General features: G+C 37.3%; 1 protein-coding gene across 3 annotated transcripts in view; it reads left to right on the plus strand.

Annotated features, from left to right (window-relative positions):
• The window catches only part of SECISBP2L (SECIS binding protein 2 like), a 64,765-nt gene that overhangs the window by 33,028 nt on the left and 9,739 nt on the right, over positions 1 to 21,998 (plus strand). The window contains exons 8-17 of one of the 3 annotated variants that reach the window (XM_006085988.3): positions 1,820 to 1,954; positions 4,337 to 4,417; positions 5,355 to 5,522; positions 5,679 to 5,820; positions 8,465 to 8,634; positions 9,443 to 9,575; positions 11,564 to 11,726; positions 13,581 to 13,801; positions 14,731 to 14,885; positions 19,549 to 19,768. In XM_006085988.3, the coding sequence (XP_006086050.1) occupies positions 1,820 to 1,954; positions 4,337 to 4,417; positions 5,355 to 5,522; positions 5,679 to 5,820; positions 8,465 to 8,634; positions 9,443 to 9,575; positions 11,564 to 11,726; positions 13,581 to 13,801; positions 14,731 to 14,885; positions 19,549 to 19,768 (1,588 nt within the window). The remainder of the gene's footprint in view (positions 1 to 1,819; positions 1,955 to 4,336; positions 4,418 to 5,354; positions 5,523 to 5,678; positions 5,821 to 8,464; positions 8,635 to 9,442; positions 9,576 to 11,563; positions 11,727 to 13,580; positions 13,802 to 14,730; positions 14,886 to 19,548; positions 19,769 to 21,998) is intronic. The other 2 variants (XM_006085990.3, XM_006085992.3) reach the window with 2 other exon arrangements.

Genomic DNA, 21,998 nt, shown 5'->3' on the forward strand with positions numbered 1-21,998 from the left:
TGGCTGATGTTGCTCAGTGGTTGAGCATTGACCCATGAGTCAATAGTTCACCGGTTCCAGGGCACATGCCTAGGTTGCAGGCTTTATCCCCAGTGGGGAGCATGTAGGACGCAGCTGATTGACAGATATTTTTCCTCTCAATAGTGTTTCTATCTCTTTAAAATAAAAAATAAAAAATATTTTTTAAAAAACTCAGTGAAAATGTAGCATGAATAAAAAATACTTTAAAAATGCATTTTTGCCCTAACTGATTTGGCTCAGTGGATAGAGCGTCAGCCTGCGGATTCAAGGGTTCCAGGTTTGATTCCAGTCAGGAGCAGGTACCTTGGTTGCCGGCACATCCCCAGTGGGGAGTGTGCAGGAGGCAACTGATCGATGTTTCTCTCTCATAGATGTTTCCAACTCTCTATCCCTCTCCCTTCCTCTCTATAAAAAATCAATAAAATATATAATTTTTAAAAATGCATTTTGAAAAATTTTTTTTCTTGCCCCTGTGACAATTGAACATTTTGTAAATTTCTTTTTTAAAAAATATATTTTTATTGATTTCAGAGAGGGAGAGATAGATAGAAACATCAATGATGAGAGAGGATCATTGATCGGCTGCCTCCTGCATGCCCTACACTGGGGATAGAGCCTGCAACTCGGGCATGTGCCCTTGACCAGAATCGAACCTGGAACCCTTCAGTTCGCAGGCTGACACACTATCCACTGAGTCAAACTGTTTAGGGCTATAAATTCCTTAATAGGATAATAATAATTTGTGACTGAATGAAAATTTTATTCTCTTAAATTTATTTTCTTGGAAACAAGATTTTTAAGTTTTAATATTTCTTAGGAATTCTTTTTTAAAAAAGATATTGGAAGGCTTAGAATAGTTTAATAAAAAGGTAATATTCAGTTTCTCCCAATATTGACATCTTGCAAAATTGTAGTACAATATCACAACCCAGATATTGACATTGATACAGTCAAGATGCAGAACAGATCCATCATGACAATAATCCCTCATTTGCCCTTTTATAACCATGTTTCTTTCCTGTCCCCAACCCCACCAGCCTCTCCTTAACCCCTAGAACCACTAGTATGTTTCCCCTTGCTATAATTTTTTCATTTTAAGAATTTTGTATAAGTGAACTCATATAGTCCTTTTGGATCGGCTTGCTTTCACTTACATGATTCCCTAGAGATTTATCCAGATTATTGGGTATATCAATAGCTCACTCCTTTTAGTGGCTGACTGCTGTTTCAAAGTATGGATATACCACAGTGTGATTCACTATTTTCTTTTTTTTCCCTTTTTTTAATATATTTTATTGATTTTTTACAGAGAGGAAGGGAGAGGGATAGAGAGTTAGAAATATTGATGAGAGAGAAACATCGACCAGCTGCCTCCTGCACACTCCCCACTAGGGATGAGCCCGCAACCAAGGTACATGCCCCTGACCAGAATCGAACCTGGGACCCTTGAGTCCGCAGGCCTACGCTCCATCCACCGAGCCAAACTGGCCAGGGCAACGATTCACTATTTGTCGAATGAAGGACACCTAGATTGTTTCCAGTTCTGGGCTATTGTTAATAAAACTGATGTAAGCGTTCATTTATAGGGACAAAAATTAACATAACGCATTTTCCTATTTTTCTTATAATGACCTTATTTCTCAAAAGTTTTAACCTTTTATAACAAATTATGCACTTTCATGAAAGTTTATTGAGTTGTACACATTTGTATACTTTGCTGTAAGTATATTATACGTAAAAAAAAATTTACTTAAAAATAATAAGACGGGTTTTTTTTCCCCCTTTGGGGTTCACTTAGGTTGGATTCAAATGCCGAGGACATAGTACTTCCTCAGAAAGAAGACAGAATTTGCAGAAGAGACAAGATAATAAGCAGTTAAACCCCAATCAGTCTCATAGAAGTGACCCAAATTCTGAGTCTTTATATTTTGAGGTATTTTTTTACACTTTTTTTGTAAACTATTATGGCAGATGTTCCCATTAAGAAAATAATTTTCTTCTATTATGGTAATACTTTTATGTATTAACATGTGACTCTACTTCTATTAGACTAAAATTACTTAGTATTGACTCATTTTTGTCTTGATTATATACGGGGTGGTGCAAAAGTAGGTTTACAGTTGTAAGTACCAAAACAGTTAATTCTTGTATTATTTTTATTAATTATCGTATTATTTGCCATATGATACAAATAATATGTCCCACCCTGTATAGTTAGTCTAATATTAACTAATTTTTTATAAACTGTTGAAGAGTATTCATCATTTTGAAGTAACATGTAGAGGTAGAGCATAATTTTATATGGATTTCACCTAGTATAAAACTTTCTCTGCAGTTTTTGTTATTGTTCAGTCTATTTGTCAAGTTTTTCAGATTTGAATAGTTCAGTCTAATTTGTGCTGCTAGTCAGGAGAGTCTTGAAGAAGGAAGAAGAAAGGTTATTTTACTTTCTCTAACAGGCAGAAAGTTTATATTCCAATTGCAGTATTTCTATTATTGATTCATCTAGTTGGAGGCCTATTCATATGTGTAAAAGTAAGGTATTCTGAATGATACATTGAGGTGAATAAACATACTGCTATACTTACGGAGATTGCTTTGTAGTAGAGCAGGGGTGAGGAACCTTTTTTCTGCCAAGGGCCATTTGGATATTTATAACATCATTGTGAGGCCATATAAAATTATCAGTCTAAAAATTAGCCTGCTATATTTGGTCAAACATTTAATTAAGTCACCCCTAATGCTGTGGCAGGGCCAGACAAAATGATTTCTCAGGCCTTATACAGCCCCACGGGCCAGATGTTCCCCACCCCTGAGAGGAACGTAGACATGTACACTTCTACATACTTGTTTGAGTGTAGTTGGAGTTGAAAGGAGAGACAAGTCTCTTCGGACTTGGGGCAGGGTAGGAATAACATTTGGTATAGATTTAAAAGAATTGGTAAGATTTGGTTGTGCTGATGGTGAACATATCAGGTAACACATTTGAGTAACTCATTTTTGTTGAGTCATAGTTTCTGTAAAATAGGTTAATAGATGGAGATTAAGCTAGAAAAAGTGCTTGAGCCCAGAGGCTAGAGATGAATATTATATTAGATAAGCTTAGTAATTGACCTAAAAGACGAGAGTACATCTCAATTATTCTTTCAAGAACAGTATTGTGGCAGTTTTATTATTTGCATTTAACCATATGATTGTTTCCAAGCTTACATTTAGCTAAAGATATGATACAATTTTCTTTTAAAAAGTATATTTTTATTGATTTCAGAGAGGAAGGGAGAGGGGGAGAGATAGAAACATCAATGATGAGAGAGAATCATTGACGAGCTGCTTCCTGACCAGGAGGAGCCCTGACCAGGAATTGAACTGTGATTTCCTGATTTATAGGTTGACACTCAACCACTGAGGCACACCAGCTGGGCTAGATATAATTTTCCATGTAAAGCAGGATACTGGTTAAGAAATTACTTTGAATGGGAAATTAAAATTTTTTTTTAGTTTTTAACTTTTAACTGTGCTAAGTATGTGTTAATGCAGACAGGCAATATATTAATGAACTTCATATTAAGCCTTGTGATTAAATTTTTTCCAAATTATCTGAAATGTGATAAATTTCTTTTAAAATTTATTTTCTGTTACCCTATATCAGGATAGAATTATTAATAAAAACTGAATAGTAGAAATACAAAGAATGGACATGTGTGAATATGCCCCCATCCTTGAATAATTAAATTAGGTATGTTTAAGAGAAATGAGATTTCCTTTTCTTTTAAATCCTCACATACGGATATGTTTGTTTGTTTTTATTGATTTTTAGAGAGGAAGGAAGGGAGAGAAACATTGATCGATTGTCTCCCATACCTGCCCTGATGGGGAATCAAATCCCCAAGCTTTTGGTGTATGGCAGTGGTTCTCAACCTTCTGGCCCTTTAAATACAGTTCCTCATGTTGTGACCCAACCATAAAATTATTTTCGTTGCTACTTCATAACTGTAATGTTGCTACTGTTATGAATTGTAATGTAAATATCTGATATGCAGGATGGTCTTAGGTGACCCCTGTGAAAGGGTCATTTGACCGCCAAAGGGGTCACGACCCACAGGTTGAGAACCGCTGGTGTATGGGATGATGCTTCAACCAACCGAGTCACTGGCCAGGGCAAGATTTCCTTTTTAAAACTGACTTTAAATAGTTTAATATTAGTACTAAAAAAGTTAACTTCCCAGTTTTTAATTACTCTTAAGCATTATAAAATGTTTTTCTTAAAAGTTTATCTCTTTGAACTGATTTTATTTGAAATATGAAACTATTTCAGGATGAAGATGGATTTCGAGAACTAAATGAGAATGGAAATGCTAAAGATGAAAATATTCAACAGAAACTTTCTTCAAAAGTAGTAAGTGACTCTTTTAAAAAAATATATAAGCAAAGCCCTGGTTGGTGTGGCTCAGTTATTTAAGCATTGTCCTGTGCACCAAAAGGTCGCCAGTTGAATTCCTGGTCAGGGCATATGCCCAAGTTTTGGGTTCAGTCCCCAGTCAGAGTGCATACAGAGGGAGGCAGCCACCGATCGATCTCTCTTTCTCACATCAATGTTTCTCTCTCTCCTTCTCTCTCCCCTTTTCCCTTCCTCTCTCTCTAAAAAAAAAAAAAAATCAATAAAAACATTTTTAAAATATAAGCAAAATATTTGAACATCTTTTGAACTATGGCTATGTTGAAAAGAAATATTACAGGTCAACATAGCTAGCTAGAACAAAGACACTGTCCTAAGTCATAGTTAGTTTCATTGCGGACAAGAAAATTAAATGACATCATACAACATACATTCCATACTGAAACTTCCTGATTGTTGCAAAACTTTACTTTGGAGTTACTTTGTTTTCAGTCTGGGGTGCAGACAAGCATCACCTGTTGCATCAAGCTGTTTTGTCTCTATTATTTCCCAGTCTAGAATGGTTCCACCACCTCACACTGTTCTTTATGACATTGAATCCTTTGATGAGTCTAGTCCAGTTATACTGCAGAACATCCCACATTATTTTTTTTAAATGTTTTTATTGATTTTATAGAGAGAGGAAAGGATAGGGAGAGAGAGAAAAAGCAAGAGAAACATCCACATGAGAGAGAACCATCAATCAATTGCCTCCCTTACACACCCCGACTGGGGATCGAACCCACAACCCAGGCAGGCATATGCCCTGACTGGCAACTTTGATGCTCAACCAACTGAGCCACACTAGCCAGGGCTATGTTCCACACTCTTGACTGTTTTTCCTTATGATTAGACATTTATGGAATCACTGACAGTTGTTTTTCTCTGGTTATTACAGTTGGATGACTTACCTGAAAACTCACCAATCAATATAGTTCAGACTCCAATTCCCATTACAACTTCAGTTCCTAAACGTGCAAAAAGTCAGAAGAAGAAAGCTTTAGCAGCAGCCCTTGCCACAGCTCAAGAATATTCAGAAATAAGTATGGAGCAAAAAAAATTACAGGTATATATACATATATATATATTCATTTTTATGAACAAATGTAATAGTTTATTTGGTAGGTTTACGAGGATGGACAGAAGTAATGACAAATAGAATCATCTTAAATTGCCACACTTTTGAATTGAAAAAGTAAATGTTTTTTTGTTTGCCTTGCAGGAAGCCTTATCAAAGGCAGCTGGAAAAAAGAGTAAAACACCTGTGCAGCTAGATTTGGGGGACATGTTAGCAGCTCTGGAGAAACAACAGCAAGCTATGAAAGCACGGCAAATTACTAATACCAGACCTCTATCGTACACAGGTGATACTGTTAGTCTGAGTAATGTGCTCTTTGGCTTTGGTAATTTATTTTGCATAGTGTTAATTTAAATTATATGAATCTAAAAAAAATCCGGAGTCTAGTCACTAGCTTTTTTCCTGCTCCCTAGTAGCCCCCATCATTATACTACACTAAGTAGCCTCCCACCTAATAACCTACCTATCCTGCCCATGAACCATAGTCTGTTTTACAAGGAGTGATCTTTTAAAATATAAGCTGGATTACATCACTCCACTGCTGGGAACCCCTCAGTAGCTCATCATCTCACTTGGAGTAAAGCCAGAGGCTTAGGCCATGTCTTAGGTTATTCTGTTATTTTTCTACCCTTATCACTCTTCTCTCCTGTACACTGTTCTAGTCATGTGAGCTCCCTGGCAGCTTCACAGGCACACCCAGCATGCCCCTAGCTCAGCATCTTTGTGCTTGCTGTTTCGTTTTCCTAGAACTTTCTCTCCTCAGATATCAGTATAGCTTATTCCTTCAGGTGGTGTACATTTTGAACCAACCCAATGTTTTTCTTCTTTAAAGGTTAAAAGAAGAATCAATAGTAATTTGGCTCTCTGTTAAATTATCCAATTTAAAACCAAATGGGAAACTGAAGTTTTTATTAAATTGTGTGTGTGTGTGTGTGTGTGTGTGTGTGTGTGAGAGAGAGAGAGAGAGAGAGAGAGAGAGAGAGAGAGAGAGAGGGGGAGAGAATGACCTGGCTTTCAACTGAAAGGGTAACTTATATTTCAGCAAACCTTGTCAAATTTAGAACTCAGCAGCTCTGTGCTTCCTCATTATTATTATTATTTCTCCTCCTCCTCCCCCTCTCCCTCCTCCGCTTTTCCCCCATTGACCTATTCCCAGACGTTCCTCATTTCTTTTCATAGTCTTTGTTTTAGAAGAGGAATAAGATAAAGGGAAGGTAAAGGAACCAATCAAAAGCACTGATGTTGAGTGGCAGAATTGATTTTCTGTTTCTTTGTGAAGGATCTCATGTTTTTAAATGAAAAAATAAGTACCAGTGTATAACTTTAATTCTGTTTGCTAAATATTTAAATTGATCGTTAATAACCCATCCAGTTTGGAACTTAACTATCCTATGTAATAAAAGGCTAATATGCAAATAGACCGAACGGCAGAATGACTGGTCGCTATGATGTGCACTGACCACCAGGGGGCAGACGCTCAATGCAGGAGCTGCCCCCTGGTGGTCAGTGCACTCCCACAGGGGGAGCACCGCTCAGCCAGAAGCCGGACTCACAGCTGGCGAGTGCAGTGGCGGTGGCTAGCCAGCTTAGGCCTGCTCCCCTTAGGTTGGAAGCGGGCCTAAGCCGTCAGCTGGACATCCCCTGAGGGCTCCCAGACTGCAAGAAGGCGCAGGCCAGGCTGAGGGACTGCCCCCCAAGTGCACTATTTTCGTATACCAGACCTCTAGTTAGTAAAAATAATATTGAATACATACTAAGCTTTAGAGTTGCATGTTGTTGAGATGGGGAGAGTGTCAGTAACATCTCACTAAGAGTAAAGGACTATAGGGAATGGAACTGAGCTTTTAGCAGTGCTCTGGATACAGCTATGGAAAGATACACCAGTGGAAAGACGTTTATATTCTAATCAAGGAGAAAGACATACACAAATAACTAATGAAAATAGCTTCTTAGTTAACTAATAAAAAAATAAAAAGAAAGAAAATAGCTTCTTAGGGAAGATACCAGCAAAGTTTTATGAACTTTTAAAAAAGAAATTTATGTCCACAGGGAGGTATGGGGAGGATATTACATTACATGACTTCATATATAATAGCATTTGGACTGGGCTTTGAAGGGGGAGTAGGAGTCTTCACCGGTAGATAGAGGTTAACCCAGGGGTGGGCAAACTTTTTGACTCGAGGGCCACAATGGGTACTTAAACTGGACCGGAGGGCCGGAACAAAAGCATGGATGGAGTGTTTGTGTGAACTAATATAAATTCAAAGTAAACATCATTACATAAAAGACTCAAGAGAATTAGATTTGGTAGTGGCAAGATTATATGTGATCTTGACAATAGCAGTTTCAAGAAAGTGTCGGATAGAGTGAGAGGATTGAGATTAAAGTTTAAGACTGGTAAAGGATTTGGGGATAGCCACCGGAGAATGAAGGTATCAGTCAGGCAGAAAAGAATTGCTGAATAGTACTGAGAATGCAGCTGGGGGAGGGAGATCATTCTTTACTGACGGACTGAAATGAGGGCTAGACTACATGTAAGAGTGACTCGCATATATGACACAGATTTAGTGAGAATAAGGGGAGGTGCAGAGTTCTGAAATGTCAGAGGTAGAATGATTCTGTTTGGAGACCAGTTGCAGAAATTGACATGCTTGAGGGTTGCTGAAGTAGAGTAGAACTAATAACTTAAATATCCCTACTTTAGATTTGCTAAATTAGTTGTCTGCACCTGCTTTGTCTTTATCTTATAGAGGTTGAAAAAATGGATAAAAGCTGTATCTGAGCGATGCTATATGTGCTGCTTTGACAATTTGATGTCTGTTTTTCCACAAGAAGAGGATGTTCTTGTTTTTGTAGATTTACCATTAGAAAATTTCAAACTATGTGGAGTTGGCTGTAGTAGTAAAACTAATGTTCTTGTTTGTTTTTAGTGGTCACTGCAGCTTCTTTTCACACTAAAGATTCTACTAACAGAAAACCTTTAACCAAAAGTCAGCCCTGTTTGACATCCTTTAATTCTTTGGACATTACTTCCTCTAAAGCAAAAAAAGGAAAAGAGAAGGAAATTGTAAAACTAAAACGGCCCACAGCACTTAAAAAGGTAAACCAAAATCTGAGATGTTTATTTTAGAGGATAAATAAGAATTTACATTTGTTTTGCAATCAGTAGTGTGGCATTTTAGCCAACAGATTATTATGAAATGTTGATAGGCATCATCATAAAGGTGATGACTAGTTAATTCGAGGTTGGGAATATATCATCAGCATAGCATCATGGCTATCTGTCTGTATTGAACAGGGTCCTGAAGAGTGAATTCTTTCTATAAGATTTTTTTTTTTAAAGTTAAACATTTAGCATCCTAAAACATTGGACCCGAGGAATTAGAAGTTCTGGATTCTAATACTTACTTAAGTGGTATCATGTAGTTTTAGGCAAACCTTGCCTCATCTTCTTTATAAGTGTTAAATAATAGCACTGCTCTATTTAACTCAGTGTTGATACTAGGAGGAGATAATCCATATCCAAATAATTGAAAACTGCAAAATGTAAATCTGTTGTAACTTTATGACCTGGTTTCCAAACTTTTAATTTTATCCATTTTCAGGGTAATGCTAGGTGCTGCCACCCAGGGTTTAAAGACTGAAGTAGGTGTGGTTAGATAGTTGTAGTATAGATATATAGTACCGAGCACAGTTTCCTCCCTTTATTTTGGATCAGACCCTCCTTCAGCTACGGTACCTGAAACTACATTTTCCTTTTTGTCAGTCAGTTTCTATGTAGCCAACTAAACCAAAAATCCTCATGTCCATGTTTAAGTAAACTACTGTACCTTTGTAATAGTGAAGATTTTATATTCAGTACATTCTTAAAGAGTGATCAGTAATGAAAGACTGGTAATGACTTTTAGGTTATTTTGAAAGAAAGAGAGGAAAAGAAGGGCCGTTTAACTGTGGACCACAATCTTTTGGGATCTGAGGAACCAATAGAAATGCACTTAGATTTTATTGATGATTTGCCACAGGAGATTGTTTCCCAGGAAGGTAAGATCACCCCTTTCCCCTGTCTTCTCATGGATTGGTTTGGAGCATTTTAATTGATAGGTAAGCCATCACTAATTACCATATTATTTTCCTTTATATTTTATCTAAATTTTTGAGAGTGGTTTCTTTTGAAGATGCTTCTATAGGGAGATAGTTAAAAGGAGGGGAGTAGTAGTATATGGCAGGTCTTTGGCATTTTTGAGACATAAATCCTGAGTTTATTGTAAACCCTTCATAATTATGATCTCGCCATTGTGTCCTCTGTAACTGTCATAGTTCTTTTCATTTTGTCTTCTTTTATATCTGGAACACTGTTGGCTCTCTTTCTTCATAGGACTATTTTTAAGTGAATTGTTTTTTTTAATTCTCTTTCTTGCTGTCATGAATTAATGCATATGCCATAATGAGTAGAGAATGCACAGCCTGTCATAATACACAGTCTAGTTGGTCCATACAGTAGCCAGTGCATATGATTCCAGTTGGGACCTTGGCAAATCTATAGATTCCTTCTAAAATTATACTACTGTGGAAGAAAGATTTTATGAGAGACCTGGCAAGTTCCCTTTTTCTGCTGGTATATATTTATTCCTCAATATTTTTCACCAAATTTAAATCTAATTTATTTATAGATTAAGTAGCAGTGTTCCATTGTGTTTAGAAAAATGAATTTACTTGTAAGGATTATTTAGTTAGGACATATTTGGTTATGATTTCCCTTTACTCTCAAGTATCATTGCCTTTGTATTTAGGTACATTTATCCCATATTAAATTCCTATCATGTATACTTTAGTAACTAGGGTGAGGATGAGAAGGTCAGGAAATGTAATAAAGATATATAGTGGACTGGTCTTGCTTATGGTATATGGAGATAAGAAGCTATATGTATAATTGCTAATTAATGGATGAATATACAAATACTAACTCATTTCCCGAGTTTAGGTGTTTAGGAAAGAAGCAGTAACCTAAGGAGGCATTTGAGTTAGATGACATCTAAAAATGCGGCTGCCGCCGAAACCGGTTTGGCTCAGTGGATAGAGCGTCGGCCTGCGGACTGAAAGGTCCCAGGTTCGATTTCGGTCAAGGGCATGTACCGTGGTTGCGGGCACATCCCCAGTGGGGAGTGTGCAGGAGGCAGCTGATCGATGTTTCTAACTATCTCTCTCCCTTCCTCTCTGTAAAAAATCAATAAAATATATTAAAAAAATAAAAAATAAAAATGCGTCTGCCTGTTCTGGACAGTTGATTGAATGTCATCCCGTGCACCAAAAGGTTGTCGGTTCAATTCCTGGTCATGGCACATGCCCAGGTTGTGGGCTCAATCCCAGTTAGGAGGCATGCAAGATGCAGCCGGTAGATGTTTCTATTTCATATGGATGTTTCTCTCTCTCCCTTTCTCTCTAAAAATCAATAAAAAATAGTTTAAAAAATAAATAAAAATGTGGCTGCCTGAGCACAGACACAAAGACCAAATGAGAGAGAATCTAGGGTGGTGCCTGAGAATCAGGAGTGGTGTGGAGAGAATGAGTGAAGTAGAATCATCATTGACAGCAGTGATGGGAATTTGTATACAGTTTTAAAAATGATTTCCAAGAAATGGGAAGGAAAATAGAGATGAAGGACATGAGTAATGTGATCTTCTGGTATAGAAGTTAATACCTTTACATGTTTTAGGTCATTTGGTCTTCTCTCATCTCTTCTGAGGAGACCTGTGGGCCATGCTTGAATCTTTTTTTTATTTTTTTTTTGGGGAGGGGGGAGTGGGTAGTATATTTTGAGAGATTGTAAGAAGACTTCATTTTTGTATGTATGAGAAATGTTTATTTGTGATATGAACAGTGTCCAACTTGTTAGCTTCTGGAAAATTTGGAAGTGATGCAAAAGACAACTGCCATTCTAAATTGTATTGATTGTATTGATTTTAATATAGAGCTGAATTTTTAGCATTTGAAGTTTCTAAATTCTTTATTCTCACCCCACATCTCTGCAGATACTGGTCTGAGCATGCCCAGTGATACTTCACTCTCTCCAGCAAGTCAGAACTCTCCGTACTGTATGACACCTGTGTCACAAGGCTCTCCAGCTAGTTCTGGGATAGGCAGTCCAATGGCGTCTTCAACAATAACCAAAATCCACAGCAAAAGATTTAGAGAGTAAGTTTTAGTCTCATTACTGAGTTTGAATAGTTTATGTACCTTGATTGTAGTTCTGAATATGGTATTGTCATTATTACTTGGTGGGTTGAGCAGATAAAACACTAAAGATCGCCCTAGCCGGTTTGGCTCAGCGGATAGAGCGTCGGCCTGCGGACTCAAAGATCCCAGGTTCGATTCCAGTCAAGGGCATGTACCTTGGTTGTGGGCACATCCCCAGTGGGGAGTGTGCAGGAGGCAGCTGATTGATGTTTCTCTCTCATCGATGTTTCTGGCTCTCTGTCCCTCTCCCTTCCTCTCTGTAAAAAAATCAATGAAATATATTAAAAAAAAAACACTAAAGATCTTTAAGTTGTTTCAGATTTAAAAGCTGGTTTTGTTGTATTTAAAGCATTTGCCTTCCATCAGCTATCAGTGTTCATGTGAAAGTGAATTGGCTGTAAATATATTCTTTTTATATCAGATAGTGTTTATATCCTGGGAATTTGGTCTGTTACATCGTATATATAAAATGCTGTGTACTATGAGGTTTCCCACTCCGAGTGCTTTTGCTTTTTAATTTATATTATTGACCCTTCAAAAAAACCCTCTCTAACCAATTAATCCCAAGATTCTAAGACCCTATTACATTATGTGAACCCATTACATAAAGCTATTTAATTTTGAGCAAATATTTCTAAGTTTTAAATTGGCCATTTGTGAATAACCTTGAACTAGCAGTTACTGCTGTGAAGGATTTTAGAATTTTAACATTCTAAAATGGGGCATGCAGGAGGCATCCGGTAGATGAATTAATTTTTTGCATTTGTGCAGATGAATTAATTTTACCTTTAAAAATGACAATGAACAAGGCCCAGGGTGAAAGTAAAATCTGTGTGAATCCAAACCACATTGGTTTGTTCCTTTTCTTTATACTATTCTTTTGAGCGAGTACTTCTTGCCTAGATTTGGGGAGTTAATTTAATGTTCAATAACAAATGTGAAGCAAAGGAAACTCTTGGAACATAAAATGCTATATACATACAAAATAAACAGCTTAAAGAAAAACAGAATGAAGAAAATTGTATTTTTGATGTTCTGGTCTTTAATTTTGCATACTTTAAGATAGTTGATCTTTCCTCAGTCTATCCAGTTTTATCTTCCCTTCTGAAGAGTGCCATACTTGTACTTAAACATTTTTTACATAAACATAAAAAAAATTCCCAAAGCAGAACTTTTTTTTTTTTTTTTACTGAAAAAGGGCAGGCGTACATTTTTCCACTCTATAATGTAATTAGAAGTAGAAATTTGCTTATGAAAAAGATTAGGGATTAGAACTTGAAAAGTAGAGTATATTAAGAGGAAATAATTCCTAAAATTAAGTACTATAGTGGCCTCACACTTATTTCCATCATCATCATCATCATCATGATTATTATTATTACTACTACTACTAAAGGCCCGGTGCATGAAATTCATGCATTCTGGGGGTCCCTCAGCCAGCCTGTGCCCTCTTGCAGTCCATCTTTAATATTCATTGGAATGAAATAACCTTCTATCTCCTTACCAAAAACATTAAATTTCTTTTTTATCTAATTAGCAGGCTAACATTTTATTTATATCCTTAGGAATTTAATAATTGGGAACTTGGATAATACCTCCTTGATGTTGATCTATCCTTTACGTAAAAGCCAATCTCTTGTAACTCAGGAAAACTCTTCTGTTTTTCTAATTGACTGAAGGAATAAGATATTTAAAAATTTTTTATTTTTTTTATGAAAACTTCTTGCTTGATCTATTTCTTTCCTAAAGTAATTTTATAGTTACAGAAAAATAAGTGAGGACAAACTTACTTATTTTTGGTTTCCTTTATAGGTATTGTAATCAGGTTCTTTGTAAAGAGATTGATGAATGTGTGACTCTTCTTCTTCAAGAGCTTGTCAGTTTCCAGGAACGCATCTATCAAAAAGATCCTGTAAGAGCAAAAGCAAGGAGACGGCTGGTTATGGGTCTGAGGGAGGTTACCAAACATATGAAGTTAAACAAGATCAAGTGTGTTATAATTTCTCCAAACTGTGAAAAAATCCAGTCAAAAGGTATGAACATTTTACTTTTGAAGTATTTTGATATTTATTTAATATAATTGTAGGATGTATAGTGAATTTTAAAGTGGAAGTCATATGACTTAGCAGAGGTTAGTTATAAAGCATATATTGAATGTGAGGAAAGAAAATATCTTTCAGTACCTGAAATTAAGTAATAAAATTGAGATTGGATTGTAAAGGAAATCCTCATCTATGGAGTACTAGTGAAGGCTTTACTTTGGGCCAACCAAGTGTGCCCTCTGTTGTAATCAGAATGGGGACTAGTAAGAGTACATTTCTTTACCACTGCAAATATACTCTACTTTTTTACCTTTTTACCTTACCTTTCATTGATGGCCCTTTTGTCTTGCTTTTGATGGAGATTTGCCCCTTAGAAACCAGCAGTTAATACAGAGGTTCTTGGGTGAGCCGGCACACAAGTATTCTGTACTATGTCATGTACCCTTATTTGTACTTTTTTCATGAAGTAGCCACTTTGGGTGATTGGAGTAAACAGATGCATCAAGTAGCAGTATCATGCATGTTCTGCATAGGGGACAAATTCCAATAAAAACAGTAACATATAATATTACATGTGATAGGTTGCTATTTGAGCTGAGGGATTAAATAAAAGAATCAACCACTATTAATAATTTTAGTTACTTTCTTTTAAACAAATGTTTATTGTATTGAAATTTGACTCCTGATATGCTGATTCCTATGGATACTAGGGAATTTGGAATTTAATTGGGGAGAAAGAAAATATGTACATATATCCATAAATAGTACAAATTCAAATAGGGAGAATGTGTGGAATAGCATAAGTGCCACAGGCTTCATAGAGTTCTTTGCTGTTGTGTTTTATGCTTTAATGTTGGGTGCTAAAATAGCTATTTCTAAAATTATTAATCTAAAACCTCTGGATGTGTTGACTTTCTCAGGTGGCCTGGATGAGGCTCTCTATAATGTTATAGCCATGGCACGGGAACAGGAAATTCCTTTTGTGTTTGCCCTTGGAAGAAAAGCTCTGGGACGCTGTGTGAACAAGCTGGTTCCTGTTAGTGTAGTGGGAATCTTCAACTACTTTGGTGCTGAGGTAAGACTCTGGAAGACACACCCTCTTTCACTCCCCCTGCCCAGTTGACACATGCCATTGCTATGTTTAAGCATTTGGAGAAGTGAGATGATAACTCTCCAAGAATGAGTGGAACATTCTTGAGTATTACATTTCCTTTTTTAGTGTTGAAACCCTTACATAAGTTAATCCTACAGCATTTTTTGAAAAGATTTTTAGCTCCTATTTCTGCCGCAGTGTTTTTTTCTTCTGGGTTCAACTATGTAATACTTGATCATTTATTTAACTGCTGGGTAAAGATTATCCAATATTATACTATGTAAAATAATTTTCTTCAATATATATGTTGGGTATATTTTGTGCTGCTATTCAGAGTAGAGAGAAAAGAATCCTTTAATTGGAGAGGATGTTACTTTAGAAAAAGAAATTTCTAAACCAGTTGTCAGAATAATTCTGTATCTCTGATAGCTTCATCTTCTTCTCCAAGTCAGCTAATACAAAGCTTAACCCATCAGAGTTGATAACATAAAGTCTATTTAGAGTAATGCTTATTAATATACAATGTTTTAAGAATGATTCTAAAGTATTTTGCGACACCACCAATGGACCATTTTCCCTCTTCCTATCTATATATTTAAATGTCTATCCTTTCCTATCCAGTCACCATGTTTGCATACCTCCATTTACCCATTCATTCTGTTTCTCTCCTGTCACCTGTCTACCCACCTACTCTCTGATTATATAATTAATATTTATGCTCCCACAGTAGCCCTTGCTTTTCTCAGTTACAGATATCACACTGCCTTGCTCTAGTTTATGTGTTTTTCCCCCCTTAACTGTGAATTCCTTGAGGGTAGGCTTCTTATCTAGGTATCCCTGGCACCTTTCACATTACCTGAGCATGAGTAGGCAATAAATGCTTGTTTAAAAATTGTGTGGTAAAGTATATTTGCCTGCTATGTTAAGTGATATGTGAACATTTAGGTAATAAATGGAAAAGAAGGGTCATATATAAAGCCACCTGATAAAAACATACTGGGATCAAGGTCAGGAAAAGTTTACATGTTTATTTCTAATTATATTGGCTTATTACTGAATTATATATATTAGGTTATTTGTATGGTTTTATATTACAAAATGCTTGCCAGTTTTGTTTGTACATTGGTTTACTTGCCATCAGCTTTTTTGAGGTAGGTGACTTATTGTTTAAACCAAGACAACTTTAATATGGAGATAAAGGAAATATTGATATATTGTCCGGTGTATCCATTCACAGTAATGTAGTACACTGAAGTTATTCTTACCATCTGATAAAACTAACCTTTGAATTAAGCTTCATGTCCTTACACTGACATTCAAGGCCTTTATCCCTGATAGCTTTTCTCTTTAATTTAATTTTCTTTTATTCCCAACAATGTTTATGTTTTATTTATATTTAAAACCAGTGTTAATCTCAAAATCACATATCCATGTGCCTATTTTCTTTTTGGTGGCTTCACTTAAATGCGTGATTTGTTAAACATTGCAAACAAATATTTATGAAGTCTGTTACATGTAACACATAGGGGCTGTTTTTAGTAATACATCCTCCCTCCTTTTATAGAATAAATAAACCCTGAATATATTTTTCATATTATTAGTAATTAGCACACACCCTCTTAAAAAATCAATATAGCCCTCACTGGTTTGGTTCAGTGGATAGAGCATCAGCCTGTAGACTGAAGGGTCCTGGGTTCAATTCTGGTCAAGGGCGCATGCCCGGGTTACAGGCTTGATCCCCAGTAGGGGACATGCAGGAGGCAGCCGATCAATGATTCTCTCTCATCATTGATGTTTCTATCTCTCCCTCTCCCTTCCTCTCTGAAATCAATAAAAATTTTGTTTAAAAATTTTTTTTTAAAAACCCCAAACAAAAAACAAAACAAGTAAGTACAAAAAACATTTTCCATGATCTGGTCTCTTGTCTTTAAAAAAATAAAATCAACACAGCAACAGCGTTTATTATACCTGCTACTTTAAACAGTTTAAACATCAGCTAGGTGAAGCATGCTACTTATGTTTATCTTTCACACGTTTAATTTTCAAAGATATATTACTTCATAACAATATGATGCTTTTGCTATGCTTTCTTTCATTTTGTTATGGTTTATACTTAAATTATAATAACTTAGAAGAAAAAAATTATGCTGTGTAGGGGGGTGTCTTGTGATACTAAATCAAGACATTAAACAGAGTAGAAACTTATTGAATTATGATGTAAGAACTACTACAAGTAATTGTCTTTCTGGTAGTTGTGGAAACTTCATTTTTCTTTTGGACATTATTGGACTTCATGATTATTGAAGTACAACTTTAATGCTTCTGTGAGTTGTGCCATTTTTTTTTAACAGGAGCATGCTCTGTCACCTACCGTTTCACTCTAATTATTAATTCCATTCATGTTCTTTTCTGTTTCACTGACAGGAGAACTTCTGGTTATTTAGCTACACATTCTACTTTCAGGATACATATATATATCTATCTATCTTAGAGTAAGAGAGAAACATTGATCGGTTGCTTCCTATACATACCCTAACTCCCAACCTGGGTATATGCCCTGACCAAGATTCGAACACACCATCTTTTGGTGTACAGGACAACACTCCAACCAACTGAGCTACTCTGGCCAGGGCCATTCCTTGCACTTTTCTTTTTTTTTTTTTAATGGTTTCTTTCTTTTTTTTTTTAAATATGCATGTCCCTGATGGGAATCGAACAGTGACCTCCTGTTTCACAGGTTGACGCTCAACCACTGAGCCGGCTGGGCCATTCCTTGTACTTTTCTATGTATCTCTATTCATTATTAGAGGCCCGGTGCACAAAAATTTGTGCACTGGGGGGGAGGGGGCGTCCCTCCACCCGGCCTGTGCCCTCTCGCAGTCTGGGACCCCTCGGGGGATGACCACCTGCTGGCTTAGGCCCGCTCCCCGGGGGACTGGGCCTAAGCTGGCAGTCAGACATCCCTCTGGCAGCCTGGGAGCCCTCGGGGGATGTCCACTTGCCAGCGGAGAGCAGGCCTAAGCTGCAGTCGGACATCCTTAGAGCTGCTGAGGAGGCGGGAGAGGCTCCCACCACCACTGCTGTGCTGGCAGCCATCAGCCTGGCTTGTGACTGAGCAGAGCTCCCCCTGTGGGAGTGCACTGACCACCAGGGGGCAGCTCTTGCATTGAGCGTCTGCCCCCTGGTGGTCAGTGTGTGTCATAGTGACCAGTCATTCCCAGTCGTTCTGCTGTTAGGGTCAATTTGCATATATAATACCCTTTTATTATATAGGATAGAGGCCTGGTGCATGGGTGGGGGCCAGCTGGTTTGCCCTGAAGGGTGTCCTGGATCAGGGTGGGGGTCCCCACTGGGGTGCCTTGCCAGCCTGGATGAGGGGCTGAGGGCCGTTTGCAGGCTGGCCACACCCCTTCAGGGTAGGGGGTCCTGCTGGGGTGCCTTGCCAGTCTGGGTGAGGGGCTGAGGGCTGTTTGCAGGCTGGCCAAGCCCCCCAGCAGGGAACCTCACCCCATGAGGGTGTGGCCATCCTGGGTGAGGGGCTGATGGCTGTTTGCAGGCTGGCCACGGCCCAAAGCCACCCAAGCTCCCAGTGGAGGCTGGCTAGAAGCAGGTATCTGGGATTTATTTATCTTCTATAATTGAAACTTTGTTGCCTTGAGCAGAGGCCACAGCCGGCCAGGGCAGGTGGGAAGCTTGGCTTCCTCCATCGCCGGGGCAACCAAGCCTCCTGCTTGCTCCAGCTCCATGGCTGCTGGCCGCCATCTTGGTTGGGTTAATTTGCATATAGTCGCTCTGATTGGCTGGTGGGCATGGCTTGGGGCATAGTGGAGGTGCGGTCAATTTGCATGTTTCTTTTTTATTAGACTAGCTTTTACCTGCATGAGTAAGAATGCACTCTCTCCATCTCTCAAAATTTTACCTAGGCATATTTTTCAAGGCTTATCACACATCATTACTTTGTGAATTTTTTTTTTTTTTTAAATATATTTTATTGATTTTTCACAGAGAGGAAGGGAGAGAGATAGAGAGAGTTAGAAACATCGATCAGCTGCCTCCCGCACACCCCTCACCGGGGATGTGCCCGCAACCCAGGTACATGCCCTTGACCGGAATCGAACCCGGGACCTCTCAGTCCGCAGGCTGACGCTCTATCCACTGAGCCAAACCGGTTTCGGCTACTTTGTGAATTTTTCAATGACGCCCAGCAGTTAGATTTGATATTTTCTACAAAGGCCAGAACACTTCGTACATGTTAAGGCAGTTATAATATTTTGCCTTGAATCATAGCTGTCTTCTGTTTTCTCCTTCTAGCCACATGGAAGGTTTCTTGAGAGCAAAGTGGTGTTCCAATGGTCTTTGTACCCACTATAGTGCCAAATGCTAAAGCGTGCAGTTGTTGATTGATAAACTCTACAAGAACTTTTAATATATCACATGTAGTGACTAGTATTGAATCAGGAAATTTCCTCAGTCTTGTGACAATTAAATAAACAATATGTAAGTTACAAAGTATTTTTTAAGGTCCTCTGGTTGGCATACTGATTGAAAGTGGATCTGACTTTGAAACAGTGGAGATTTATTGTTAGTAATAGGAATAGAAAATATAACAAAAAAAATAGACTAGTCAAAATCTCTTTCTTTTTAGAGCCTGTTTAATAAGTTAGTAGAACTCACTGAGGAAGCCAGGAAAGCCTATAAGGATATGGTTGCAGCAATGGAGCAAGAGCAGGCGGAGGAAGCCTTAAAGAACGTGAAGAAGGTGCCACACCACATGGGGCATTCCCGGAATCCCTCAGCAGCAAGCGCCATTTCCTTCTGCAGTGTTATTTCTGAGCCCATCTCTGAAGTAAATGAAAAGGAATATGGTAAGTTGTTGCATATCATTAAAAATGACTTAAAATTTTTTTTAATTTATCCTTTATTGTTGAAAGTATTACAGATGTCTCCTCACCCCCCCAATTGACCTCCTCTACCCCACACCCCCTCCACCCACCTTCCCTCTGAGATTCCGCAGTCCATGCTTCTGTGTCTCTGGATCTATTTTGTTCATCACTTTATTTTGTTCATTCCACATATGAGTGAGATCATGTGATACTTATCTTTCTCTGACTAGCTTAACATGACTTAAATTTTGAAATTATTTTTTGATTTAGATAATTGGAAAATGACTTTCCATGCTATCTTTGTTTTTATCTTCGTGATTATTCAAATTTTGCTTAAAATTTTGGTTTAAAAAAATCACAGTAAACACAGCCATTAAAAACTAGGAGACTGCCCTGCTGGTGTGGTGGAGTGTCAAACTATGAACCAGGAAGTCACAGTTCAAATCCCAGTCAGGGCACCTGCCCGAGTTGTGGTCTCAGTCCCCATTAGGAGGCATGCAGGCGGCAGCTGATCAATGATTCTTTCTGATCATTGATGTTTCTATCTCTCTCCCTCTTCTTTCCTCTCTGAAATCAATAAAAATAAATTTAAAAATTTGGAGACAATTTGGGGCTGATGCTTTCCGTGAGACCCTGAAATTTAGTCATTTTCCATAGTCTTAAAAAAGAAAAATACTAAAAGGATTTTAAAAGCAAAATGCACCTTACTTGAGACCTATAACTTAGTAAATTCTGGGATGTGTTATTCTATTACTTTATGCTCATTTATTAAAATGTTATATTTACTAAGTAAACAAGAGACCGGAATACTAACTATTCAGTCTAATGTTATAAAACCTAGCCAAATGGCATTTGTTTTGAGTTAAATCTTATTGCAGTCAAAAAGATATAGAGACTAAAAACATTTATGTGTGATGTTTAAAGTCATATTATTTACTGTACTCTACATCTTAGTAGTTTCCTTGCCTTTGGACTGTAATACTCAGTTCTATCACATTTTGAACACTTAAATTTTCTACTTTCTTGATCTAGTTTCTGACTTTTTTCACCTATTCTTTTTTTTTAAATAGTATAGCCATCTCCTTCAACTTGGCTTTTTGTCATTTCTCTTTTCTCTTTTTAATCTGTTTATCTGAAAATTTACCAAATAGGCGGTTGCCACCTAAAATTTAACAAGTAGAAAACTGAGTGGTTTTCTTCCTTTCTTCTCACACTTTTTCCTGGTCTGTCTGTTATTATAGTTAAATGTTTGGAATACTTTTGACAGCATTGCAGACCGAAGACAATATATCAAGATTGTGGGCCTTTAGGAAACTTTTGGTCAAGGATGGTTGGTACTGGTATAGAGGTAGATGTATTTCTTTGGCTGGAGTGATATTAATTAAAAATGAAGATAAAATGCCAACAGTTAAAATGAGGTCACTATATAGTGATACGCCAGATCTCAAAGGCAAACTGCAAGATAAATTCATAAAGCTGTGGTTCTGGGCAAACAACAGTAATCTTCATTTGGGTGCATAATTTAAGGTGTTTAATGATGGAAACTTTGGCTTTTTTACTCTCTGCCTGGGGGATTTAGGCACAATTGATTGATTTCTAGGCCTTAGAGATTTATTTTCAGTAAAATGAGGAGGGTTTTATCTGATCATCTATAAAATTCCATTCCAAGTGAAAATTCTGTGAACTAATGGTTGAATCCCAAGAATAGATTTAGAGCCTTACCCCTTTGTACGCCATAGACATCTATAATGCTTTAAAATCATTTTTTGTGAGAATTTTCAACTGAAAATATTTAAGAACACCCAAATTGTGAGTAATATATTTATTTTTATAATATTCACTGCAAATTGATTTTTTAAATTAAATTCAAAATATTGTGGCATGTGGGGATGGTTTCTGTTTTGGACACATAGCAGTTAACTGGTTAAAGTTAAGTGAAAATAATCATAACAACTTTGAGAGGAAAGCGTAAAGTATTCTCTCTGTTTCGGAAGCATCAACAACAAACACAAAACCCACTAATGTGGCCTAAGAAGTTCGGATATTTGATTATTTCACAGTGTCATCACTGTCCTAGCTCTTTCCCTCCTTCTGTTCTTTCATTCTCAGTCTGTGGCTTCCTCTTATGCTTACCATCTCTTGTTTAAAAATAGCTGCTGTGGCTCTAGGCATCATAGCTGTAGTCAAAAGCAGGAGGTTCAGTCAGTGTGCT

Source organism: Myotis lucifugus, unplaced genomic scaffold (assembly GCF_000147115.1).
Source record: "Myotis lucifugus unplaced genomic scaffold, Myoluc2.0 scaffold_23, whole genome shotgun sequence".
Classification (NCBI taxonomy): domain Eukaryota; kingdom Metazoa; phylum Chordata; class Mammalia; order Chiroptera; family Vespertilionidae; genus Myotis; species Myotis lucifugus.